The sequence below is a fragment of the Ursus americanus genome, chromosome 3 (assembly GCF_024610735.1).
Source record: "Ursus americanus isolate L20-20 chromosome 3, mUrsAme1.1.p, whole genome shotgun sequence".
NCBI classification, from domain to species: domain Eukaryota; kingdom Metazoa; phylum Chordata; class Mammalia; order Carnivora; family Ursidae; genus Ursus; species Ursus americanus.
The window spans coordinates 85067146-85079228 of record NC_142129.1 but is presented as its reverse complement, the minus strand read 5'-3'; the positions used below and the strand labels follow the sequence as shown (position 1 = coordinate 85079228).

The 12083-nt window shown below is 48.1% G+C and overlaps 1 protein-coding gene across 10 annotated transcripts in view; it reads left to right on the top strand.

Moving 5' to 3' along the window:
- ATXN7L1 (ataxin 7 like 1) overlaps nucleotides 1–9435 on the top strand; it is a 234206-nt gene extending 224771 nt beyond the window's left edge. For 4 of the 10 annotated variants that reach the window (XM_087861178.1, XM_087861179.1, XM_087861180.1 and 1 more), the window contains exons 10-11: nucleotides 2179–2253; nucleotides 7514–9435. In XM_087861178.1, the coding sequence (XP_087717304.1) occupies nucleotides 2179–2253; nucleotides 7514–7615 (177 nt within the window). In that variant the 3' untranslated portion in view covers nucleotides 7616–9435. Of the gene's footprint in view, nucleotides 1–2178; nucleotides 2254–3783; nucleotides 7404–7513 lie in introns of those variants that run through there. The other 6 variants (XM_087861177.1, XM_087861175.1, XM_045793447.2 and 3 more) reach the window with 4 other exon arrangements.
- Nucleotides 9436–12083: the final 2648 nt, after the last annotated feature.

Sequence of the window (12083 nt, the reverse complement as noted above, 5' to 3'; positions counted from 1 at the left end):
TCCCCCCGGGTGGGAGTGGGGGAGTTATTAGGAGAGGCCTGCACCCCCTCCAGGTGCTGCCGCTTGGGCACCCAGGAGAGGGCGGAGGTGGCGGAGGGCTGAGCCCGCAGGCCTGCCCCGGAACCTGATGGTGGGCTGCGGCTGCCCAGGTTTAGAATTAAGCGGGCCGGACCCTAAGCCCAGCCCTGTGTGGGGATGAGGACTTCGGAGAGATGAGAGGCAGTTGTTAAACAGATGTTTTAATGTTTTATGTCGTCTTTATATGAGGCTAGTTAAAACCTCACAAAGAGAACATCTTGAGGGGGATTCACAAATCACAAGTAGACACATGCAAGACAGCACATTTGGATCCCAAGGGCCAGGCAAGCTGCCAACTGAGGCCAAGGTGAGATAGGGAGAGATGTAGGTCCTTGCACTGGAGCCTGGGACATTCATACCCGTCTGCAGTTGCAGCAGGTGTCCCAGGGTCTGACCCCCAATTCCAGGGGTGTAGGGGAGGGGGGCCAGCCCTGAGACTACTCTGCTGGTCGGGGCCACCACCAGGCCTCAGGACAATGAAGGGCAGAACCAAGGCTTCCTAAACTTGAATGTGTACAGGAATTCCTGGAGGTGTGTGTTGAGGGGGGTGGGGGTTCTTATTAAATACAGACTCTGAGTCAGCAGGTCAGGGGTGCCACTGCACTGGTTTACAGGCCACACCCTGACAGCACAGGGCTTGAATTCACAACCCTGAGATCAGGAGTCTGATACTTACCAACTGAGCCATCCAGGCGCCCCCTAGTGTCACCCATTTTAGATAAAGTTCTAGCCGTTAACACTTATTTAGGGATGGGCTCTGTTCCAAGCCCTTCAGATATATTCATTCATTTAATTGTTACCTGTTATTATCCCCCATTTTACAAATGAGTAAATTGAGGCACAGGAATGTTAAACAACATGCCCAGAGTCACACAGCAAGGAAATAGTAGGGCGGAGATTTAAACCCAGGCAGTTTGGCTCTGGAGTCTGGGCTCTTAACCTTCATGCCTCCGTGTTCATGGAATGTCTCTGTACAGAGTCAACGTTGCCCTGTTTGTCCTTGGGTCAGCAGGACTCTACGAAATGTTTAGCAAACACAATGAATTAGTCAAAACCAGTGGTGAAAGGAGCAGACAGGCCTCTACCAGAGTATTTATCAGGAGGGAAATCGAAAAAGCTGATGCCTTGAATAGCTGCCTCGGCTCTAGCCCTCATTGACTCTCATGTGGGTGATACCTGGGTGCTTGTCACTGGGCCATTTAGGAAACTTTTGTCCAGCGTCACCCCCCGGGGATGGCCAAGTGCTGGGGAAAGGCCTTTGCAATTCTGTTAGGAGACTGGGAGAAGCATGACGTAGGTTGAAGAAATGCAAGGTAAACATGTGCTTTGGGAATCTACTTAATTGTATCTGGTAGGTGTAAGACCCGAATTTCCCACAGAGATGTTAAATTGAACAGAAAAACAAGACTGCGAGTGTAAGGCAGACGTCTTTATGCCAAGCTGAATTAACACGGAGGACAAGCTCTTTATAGGCCCAAGGAGGAGCTGCGGGTGGGGAGCGTACTCACCCGAGGAGCCCGCCCACCACGTGCCCAGGACAGGAAGGGGAGGAGCCCGACGGCCACACCCATCGCCCGGCCACACCCATCGCCCCCCCACCCCCCACCCCCCCGTGCCGGCTCCCACCTGACTGGGGAAGCCTGGGGCCATTTGGCTAGTTTCCTGAAGAACAGCAAGGTGTTCGCTGTGTCCCGTGGCCAGGAAAATCGACCCAGAATAAGAGGCAAGCGTTTATCCTGAGCTAGTCCCAGGGAGTCAGGGCTGGGAGCAAGATAGGTCTGGGACGGGTCTGGGAGGTCAGAGGCGGAGAAGCGGGGCCTCTGCAGGGGTAAGTGCCCCCCTAACCCCCGGAGGGGCGAGGCCTCTCGCCGGACGCCTTCATCCTCATCCCTGAAACTCACAGGCCACATCTGGGACGCAGAATTAAGAGTTCCCCTCCATTCCTCTTTTCCTGTGGGACGGGAGGTGCCCCCGGAGCCATTTGCGTCCTCTGCCATCTGAGATGGAAACTCGAGCGGCACACCACTGGAGGGCGCTGTTGTACCCTGGGCGCCGCGGGACACCGGTGGATCTGAGTGGGACTTCGCTGGTGTCTTTCAGGTCGGGAAAAATAGCAGCCTAGCTTTGTCACAATCCAGCCCTTCAAGCATATCCAGCCCAGGACACAGCCGGCCGGTAAGTCACCGGGGGAGAAGGACATGGGGTCACCAGCAGAGAGCGCGAGGGCCTTGGGACAGACCCTGGCTCACACCTCAGCTCCAGTTAAGAGCATAGCTTCCTAGCTTCTGGAGCTTGGCCTTCTTGATAGTAGCTGTGTGTCCTTAGCTAAGTTACTTAACTTCTCTGTGCTTCAGTTTCCCCACCCACAAGGGGATCGTAATGGCCCCTACCCCGTGTGGCTTTTGTGAGGATTAATTTATTTGCATAAAGCCTGTAGAAAATGCCTGACGCATAACAAACACACAAGTCTTAGCCCCGATTATTAATCGCAGCTGTGTGATATTAGGCACATTCTCTGAATCTCAGTGTTTTCATCTGTTAAATGGCAAAGGTGACACCTACCTCCTGAGGTTATTGTGAAAATTAATGAATTGACCCAAGGGCCTTGCTCGGGGCACGGATCCATCAGCCCTTTCTCAAGGCCTCTGGTGAGCTGTGGCTACTGATCAAGATGTGGTTTCCTGGTGGGAATCTCCGGGTAGATCTAGCAGTTTTTACAAACAGTGTGAGAGTAGTCAGCGTACAAATGATTTTCTCCAGTGGAGTGCGTGTGCCTCTGAGGGGGGCCGAGGGAGGGTAGGGGGTGGGGTAAGGCGTGTTCTACGTGACAGGAAAAAATACATGCATGGCTGTGTTAGGTCGTTTTCGATGTGCTGTAGCTTTTGTAGATACCAAATTGAAATATGTTTGTCTGCATTTTGGCCTCTGGGGTTTCCCCACCAATGTTGGGTCGTGTTTGGGTGAAGATTATAGGGAAGTAGTTTTTGTATCCCCAGATCAAGGAGAGTCTCCAGCAATTTGAGTCACTTTTTGTGCCTGAGCACCTGCAGCCTATACTCTGTGCCAGGGGGAGGGGATGCGGGTGGAGTGGGGGGGGGGGCTATGCCCTGGTAACCTGCCCCTGTTCGCGGCGCCCTCCTGCACAGTTTGCGGGCTGCACCTGTTGCCTACACAGTCACCCTTAACAAACATAATAATAATAAAATAGCATTTGCTGAGGCTTTTCTCTATGCTGCGCCCTTTACATACGTTACATACGTGAAACCCTCGTAGCAACCCTGTGAGGGACAAATGATGATCCTCGTGTTAAGACTGAAGGTGCCCGGACTAAGAGGCTAAGTAACTTGAACCCAAAGCTTCCATACTTAATCCAACACTAAACGTCTTCCTTAGAGAATTCTCCACGTGGTCTACAGGTTAGGTAGGAAAAGGTACAGGTCCATTATTCCAGTGCTCCCTGCAGGAGGGGACCCCTCCATGCGTGTCCACAGGATGTGTCCCTGTGTCTTCCCCCGAGTGAGGACCTGCGTGGCCACATCACAAGCACCGAGCCCTCCGCATCCGGCGTCTCACTGGCTCCTCGCCGCTGCCTTAGGCCCAGGGTGGCTCAGTATCACAGCTGGGAGAACAGAGCCTCTGTTCTCGAATTCTCGCCAGTCATCCCAAGTGTATGGTTTTGAAACAAGCTTTTCTTTTCTTTCCTAGAAGACCACAAACAGAACGGGCAGGATAAGGACTCTTCCATAGCAAGACTGTGAAGCCACTTCCAAACCTATGCCAGGCCGCCAAGGCCGAGGCGGGAGGAGGAGGGAGGGGAGCGCGCAGCCGGGGAGAGTCTGTTTCCTGGGCCGGGTGCCTGTGGCTCTGGCCTTTCTTCTTCCTTTTTTAATTGACCAGTTTTTAGTTTTGAAGAAAAAAGCAAAAGGCAAAAGAACGTGAATTTAAGATTTACGGAAAACAATACCAGTGTTTTGTTTCGGTTCTTTCATTTGCCATGTGTATTCGTTCTTCCAAGTTTGGGGTCGCCCCTCTAGCTTCCGACGCTGCTGCTGCACCATCATGTCGCTCCAGCCGCGAGAGCAGACAGGCCGCATGTCTGTTCCCGCTTGGCCTTGTCTGAAACCTTGAACTTGAGCACGTGCTGCGGTGCTCCTTTCCGTGACCTCTCCCACCCGTCCCTTCCACCCCCTCCCCCCTGCCGCTCACCGGGTCCCCACTGGCCATGCGGAAGGAGCTGGCTCGCACCGGCTCCCCCCGGACGGCATGTGGGGGAGGGGCTTTGCTGGGGAACAGCCTGTGTTTGGGGAGCCGAGACCCCAAACCCCCGCCCAGGCTGAGCGCCCTCGTCAGGTTTCTGCGCTGCACCAGACCCGCGGGAGCCAGATGCTATGGGCAAAACGAAGAAGAATGGCCGTGGAATTATGTCTTTTGGCGAATACCACTGTCCAGCTGTGCAGCTCAGAGAGGATCTGCTGGGTCAGGGACAGGGGCTGGAATGGGCCTGGAAGGTGGCAGGAGGCAGAGCTCATGCAGAGGGGAGGATATCCCTCAAAAGACGGATAATCTGAGCTCGTTAGGAATCCATGCGGCGGAACCCCTTCCAGGGTGCGGGTGTAGGAGGGCGCCTAAGTCAGGCGACCCAGAGAAGGAGAAATCCCAGGGAGAAGGGCACGAGACCCCAGGAGGCCACTCAGGGCTTGAGACGCAGCTTCCACAGCGCTGGAAATTCACAAGCTGCCCCCCCCCACCCGGGGGGACTAGGCAAGAGGAGGATAAGCAGGGCTAGGGGGGCAGGAAGGGTTTGAGCTAAGCTTCCATGGAGGGTTAACACCTGATGAGAATAAATACAGCGCCGCCCGTGCACCTCCGTGCCCTGGGCCCCAGGGGCCCCTGCAATCAGCACACCATCGATCAGCTTGGGCTAGGTTATCAGCAGCCCCACCTCGGATACAGCCATCCCAGGGAGGTGTCGTAGCCCAGCTACCGCTTAGTGAAGAAGCTATTTGGAAGAGCGGGAAGAGAGAAGCTAGAGCCCTACAGCTATGAAACTGTTCACACTGGAGTTCTGAAGGAAATAGCAATACCACAAGCTCTGCTAGGGAATGGTAATCAGGAAAGGAGTTCACCATATGAAACAGGCATTCTGTGCTATTAATCATGAACCTTTATATACGGTGTAATAGCAAGAGATACTAGGAAGTTTTGCTTCATCCCTAAATCAGAAATGAATGCCAGTTTCACAGCTGGACCCAAACCCTCAGCCCTACCCGGAAGTTTTCCTTTTCCTTCCCATCCCCACAACCCAAAGATCAGACTACTGTTAACCTTTCACCACATTGGATTTCACAAAGACGGGAGGCAAACGGAGTGATTTGTATCAATGGAATTGCACTGACCGTGTTTCTTATAGGATTCCTAAAATTTTTAATATAAAATGAAGATTTTTTTAAAAATCAGGAGTTGATATTAGGTACCAGGACATTAGTTCAGATGATTTCATTTTTATTTCTACAGTGTTAAAAGTGCACTTATATGCCGGTTTATTTACGTCTTGGGAAAAAGAGACTACAAATTGAAGGGAAGGTGGTTACTTTTTCTTTTAAAAAAAAAAAAGTTAAGGCAGATTTTAAGACTTATAAAATGTTTAAGAAATTATAAACAGGTTAGACCCTTTGGAAAAAAAGTTTAGAAGATATTCTTAAAGTAAATTTTTATAGTGTTAATTTTGTAATAATTTATGTTTTACTATATTACAGAGCTAACTGACCAGAATAGTTTCAGAAACAATATGAAACGTAGGAAAGTTTAAGCAATGTTTATATTTTTAAAATGTTCTTTGAATTATGTTTTTATTGTACATTTCTTCAGACTGAAAAGTATGTACATATCTTTGTTATTTTTGCACAATTTTTTGTCTCGTTCGGTTTTAGAAGTCTGTTGTTTTTTTATAATTTATTTTAAGTTGTAAAACTTGCAGGAGTAAAAAAAAAACACACACAAAAAAAATCTCAGCAACAAAATAACCCTCTGATTTATAAACTCTTACACTCAAAGAGGGAAAACAAAGGTTGAGAGATTAAGTGGCTGCTTCTGAGAAATAATGTCTCGACAGGGACGAAAGGAGCAATTCAATTGGCTTAAACATTTTAGCTGTCTGCATCTTGAATTGCAAGCTGGAATAGAGAGGCTCCCCACCGAATGCTGCTTACTTGGTGAAAGACTGGCTCTGACCAAGGTGAGGACATTTCTGGAAAACTGAGCAAAAAGGGAAAACCCACGGTGTTTCTTCCTTCACAATCAACCACAAGTTTACTTTATAATGATGTATTAAAAACTCACAGCTTGAAAAATGGAATGCAAATAAAAGGTTTTCTTTGGGTTTGTTTTAACAGAGTTCAACTGGACCAGCCTATAAAGCATTATTAGGGTGATACCCTTTGGGAACTTCTGTTCTGCGCATCCCACCCCAGCCCCTTGACTGCACACACACACACACACACACACACACACATACACACAACGCCACCCCACCCCCATTTGCCTGAAGATCTCGTGACTTGTCGCCAGCCATAGAGGCTCGAAAGCTCTGGGTGTTAAGCATAACACAATGCATAGACCTGTCAGCCATAAAAAAAAAAAAAAAAAAAAAAGCGACTTGGATAACTTGTATGCCTTCTTTTGTATCAATGTACCAATTGTAAATAACACTGATCAACCTTTGTAGAGAATAGTTTCTACAGCATATTCTATTATTGCTGATTCTCAGTGAACTCTTGTTTTAAAAAAGGAAAAAAAAGAAATTTTCTATTTACACCTTATATTTTGTTATGCTGTCAGCCCATGGCACTTTAACAAAACTCGGTGGGTTTTCTGTAGCTGGTCAGTCATGGGGTATATTCAGTAACTGTTGCACAGACAAGAATTTGCACCTGCTCATTTGTCCTTTCCTACTACCGATTTTAGAACCTTTTCCAGAAGAATTTTGGAGAAAGCATGTCCCAACGTTCTAAACAAATGCCACACTTGTGGAGTGGGTTTCTTTTCTATGATCCATATTTTGTAACACTAAGTATTTTCCTTCTTTGTCCCCGCACCTTTACGTATTAGCACTGTCAGATAGAATTCATTCCATGCCTGTGATATTGTAAGCAGAATAAAATGTCTAATGTAGGTGTAAATAGTAAATTCTATGGCTTACAGTTTTAAAAGGAAAGAACAAACATGTATCTCTTGATACTGCCATGGTTCAGCACCAGGCCTGGAGACATTCTCCAGTGAGCGATTGTACTTTTTTTTTTTTTTTTTTTGCTTTTTTTTTTTTTTTTTTGTAACATGGCTTTGTAAATAAAATAATTTATATGTTTGTAAAACAAAGTCTTCGGGTTTTTATAAAATTTAGATTTTTTGCTATTTCTTTTTTTCTTCTGGGTGAAAGTGTTCCCACCTGATGAGCCTTCCTGCTAGAACACACATCGAGAGAAGAGAGTGGATTCATTCAACAAAGATTTATGGAGCCTCCTGCAGTGACAGCCCCTGAGCTGGGTGCTCTGTGCTCAGTGAGGAGAAACAGACACAGTCCCAGCTGCTTTCTGGAAGCCACCCAGGGGGGAAGATAGTAAATAAATAAACACACGATCAAATGTGTAATTACAGATTGTGGCAAAGGCTGTGGTGGAAAGAATTGAATTCTGTGAGAGAAGAACGGGAGAAGCCGCCGTAAAACAGGGGTGATAGGGCGCTCTCAGGGAGTCCCGTCTGAGGAAGTGAGCTGAAGGCACAGTGAGGGGGAGAGAATCCCAGGCAGAGATGGTCCAAGGTAGGAAACGCTGTAAGTTCTTAGAGCCTAAGGAAGATCCACCGTGGACAGAGCAGAAGGAGGGAGATGGACAGAAGTCACGGCAAGGTCACAAAAGGCTTTCTGGAGTTTGGATTTCATGCTCAGTTTGGTGGGAATCCTTTGAAGAGCTTTAAGTAGGGGCATGGCATGACCCTCCCTCCCCCCCAAGTATGAGCTGCTGTGTGGAGAATCACTTGGAAGCTAGTTCAAGAGACCAGGTGAGACGTCACGTTCGTGTGGTCCCAGGATGATGACAGTAGAGATAAGGGGAAGTGAATGGAATCGGGATATCTCTTATTAATATTAAATTGACAAGTCTTGCTTAGGAATTGGATCTGAGAGTTGGGAAAAATGACTCCCAGGTTGTATTAGGTGGAAATGCCTGCCATTTCTTCAGATGTGGAAACCAGAGGAGGGATGAGTTTTTTAGGGGGAAGGCAGGAGGAAAGTTTGGTGAAGCTCAGAAGTCCTGTTCTATGCACGTGTGTTGGCTTCTCAGTGGGGTCCCTGGAACACCGAAGCTGCTGGGCCAAGTAGGCATGACATACGCATGACTGGAAGGCTCTAAGTTGGAGGCAGCCGTCTGGGAACCTTCAGTATATGGGTGACATTTAGAGCCACAAGCATGAGTGGGACTGCTTGAGAGAATGCAGAGCGAGAAGAGCAGACATTTAGAGGTTGGGGGGGCAGGAAACTTGCGGAGAACCCTAAGATGAAGCATTCCCAAAGAAGAGAGAACCCAACAGAAAGTGGTTCCCTCTAAGCCAGGACTATAAGATGGTTCAAGGAAGGAACAGTCACCTGAGTCAGATACTGTAAGATCCGGATGGTATCATGTTTGGAGTTATGCGGCATGGAGGTCATGGGTCACTGTTAGTTTCCTAGGGCGGCCATAACAACTTACTACGACGTAGTGGCTAAAAGCAGCATAAATTTATTCTCTCAGAGTTTTGGAGACCGGAAGTCCAAAATCAAGCAGGGCTGCCTTCCCTTTGAAGGCTCTAGAAGAGGATCCTTCTTGGTCTCTCTCAGTTTCTGCTGACTGCTAGCGGTCCATGGCATTCCTTGGCTTGTGGTTACATCCCTCCCATCTCTGCCTCCGTCTTCACATGGCTTTAGAACCCCCATGTCTTTCCCATGTCTCAGATTTCCCCCTGCCTTTCTCTTGTAAGGACATCTGTCAGTGGACTGAGAGCCCACCCTAAATCCTGGATGATCTCCCCTCCAAATCCTTTAATTCATTACATCTTTTTCCAAGTAAGTGCACACTCACAGGTTCCAGGGGTTAGGACTTGGACCTATTATTCAGGGGGTTACTATTCAACCCACTACAGCGACCTTAGCAAAGCAGGTATGATGGCATGGTGGGGACCACAGCCAGACTAAGGCAGTTTGAAGGAAATTCATATATGTTGGAAAATCTTAAGGAGATTAGAAGGCTCAAGAGAGTGGATTTGCTTCTTTTGTTTATTGTTTTTCAAGGGAGAAAAGACAAGATTATGATTCATATGCTGGTAAGACTAGGACAGTAGGGGAGGGGGAAAGCTGAAGAAGCAGGGGGTGATCAAAAAAAAAGGGAAGGGCCCCTGGGTGGCTCATTGGGTTAAGCGGTTAAGCGTCTGACTCTTGGTTTTGGCTCATGTCAGGGTTATGAGACTGAGCCCCCCATCCAGCTCGGCACTGAGCGTGGAGCCTGCTTAAGATTCTCCCTCTCCCTCTGCCCTTCTCTCCACTTGTGCTCGCTCGCTCTCTCACTCTCTCTCTCAAAAAAAAAGGGAAGGGAAGGCTTTGAGAAGGCAAGAAGGAGGTGAACCCAAACACATGTGTTTGTAGTGTTAAAAGAAAAACAGGCATATTTTTAAAACTCTAAGAGTTTATTTAAAGCAAAAATGGATTTGAATCAGGCAGCACCGAACAGAGAATGGTTGGGAGCGCGCCACCAACAGGGAAGAGACTTTGACAGAGTAAAGGTGGAAGCAAGGAAGTTCTTGAATGGACTGTAGCTTAAAGCCTCGTTGGCTGTTTGTGACTGATTGTCCTCAGTGTTTGGCTGTCGTGACCTTGAGGCATTGGCGAGCAGGGACTTGGGGTGTCTTACATAGGCCGCGGGGCATCAAAGCCCCCGCAGTCTCAGAGCCTCCTTGTTTAACGAATGGACCAGGAGGAAGAGGGGCCCTGTGTCCAGGGCAATGGGGAAGAAGTCAGCGTGCAGACTGGCTGTTGGGAAGACAGGGAAGACACACCTGGTGGCTTCCATTTTCTCACTGACCACAGGGTAACTTGGGTGTGTGTGGGAGCTTGGGAGAAGTGTGCAATGTGTGAAGAAAGAATTAAGCAATTACCAGTGAAACTCGATTGCCACAGCGTTGAGAGCACATTTGAGATTCGTGATCAAGGCAAGGTCCTGGCATGGGGAAGACTATCTTGGAGGGAGGTTTGAGCACCCGAAGGGCAGAGCGGGGCCATTGGAGCTCCAAGGCAAACTAAGGCACATTTCTTATCGTTCTGCCTCACCCCCAAGTGAATATTTTCACTGTTGTGCAGAAAAGAAAACCAGGGGAAGCAGATTTGAAACTTGGCACGTAGTAAGCGCCTTGCGAATAAATGTTTTTTTTTTTTTTATCCGCAAATGGATTATCTGCAGTCACAAAACCTCAGTGTGGTACTTCTAGCACCAAGGACCTCATATATCCATTTGTTCTGAGCTTTGTCTCTGACTGGCCACCCATCACTGCACTGACCCCGGTGACATTTAACTTCATTTTGAAAGGAGCCCATACATTCTGTGCTTTCCAAACCTAGACCTCTGAGGAGCCTCCTTCAGTACTAGTCACAGGCTCAGAATCACTGTGAAAACTAGAAGTGATCTTAAAGACCCTCTTCTACAGGGGAGGGAACTGAGACACAGAGAGGTCAAATGAGGTACAAAGACCACACAGCTGGCTGATGGGCAAGCCTGTTCTTTCGGGCTAGGGCTCTTCCCATGGTATCTCACTGCTTCCTGTAGAAATAAACTCTACCTACAGACTTTCCCATAACAGTGTTTTAAAATTCTGTGTGTCGGGGCACCTGGAACACTTAGTCGGTTAACCATCTGCCTTCAGCTCAGATCATGATCCCAGGGTCCAGGGATCAAGCCCTGCATTGGGCTCCCTGCTCAGCGGGGACCCTGCTTTCCCTCTGCCTGACACTCCCCCTGCTTGTGCACGCTTTCTCTCTCTCTTTGACAAATACATAAATGAAATATTTTTTAAAAAATTAAAAGAAAATACTGTGTGTCTCCTAGTTGGCTTACTCGGGTCTCTGGAATTTCTTTTACTAAAATATTTGTCTCCTTTTTTATTTTTCCCATTAGGCAGTAACAACTTGCCCGATGGATTATGTCTTGCTTTCTGAGCCATTTGGGATTAGTCCGGTTCCCAGGAATGCATTTTAATAAGTGTATTTTCTTTTTTTTTTTTAAGACTTTATTTATTTATGTGACAGAGAGACAGCCAGAGAGAGAGGAAACACAGCAGGGGAGTGGGAGAGGAAGAAGCAGGCTCCCAGCAGAGGAGCCCAATGTGGGACTCGATCCCGGAACGCCGGGATCACGCCCTGAGCGGAAGGCAGATGCTTAACGACTGCGCTACCCAGGCGCCCCAATAAGTGTATTTTCTATTCAGTACATCCTCATAAGCCATGCACCTAGGCAAGTAAATGAGGAAAGTGCAAAAAAGCTGACTATCTCAAAAACAAAACCAGTCCCACCGACGTCTGAGTCGGTACAGAACTACTGTGGGAAGCTTGCCCGCAGCTGGGAGGTGTTGCACTCGTCGTGACATTTCCAAACGCACCTCTGATCGAAGGTCATACATGCTGGAAAAGTTCTCTCAATTTAAGCAATTTTGGGAAGCTTTCTGGGTTTCCCTTTCACCTTCTAAAATTTCAGCAAATTTCTAATCAAAGCAAGCATCATCATCACAAAAGCATTTGCTTCCTCTGAGACCTGAGCAAGCACTGTGGAAGCTGCTAGAAAAATAGGAGCTTGTGCAGCCTGTATTAGGATTTTCAGTTTCAACTCCCTTCACTTCCCTGTCTGATTTCCTAGCCAGTTATTCCTAACCCCTCCAACACACACACACACACACACACACACACACACACACACACAGAGGCATCTCTCAAT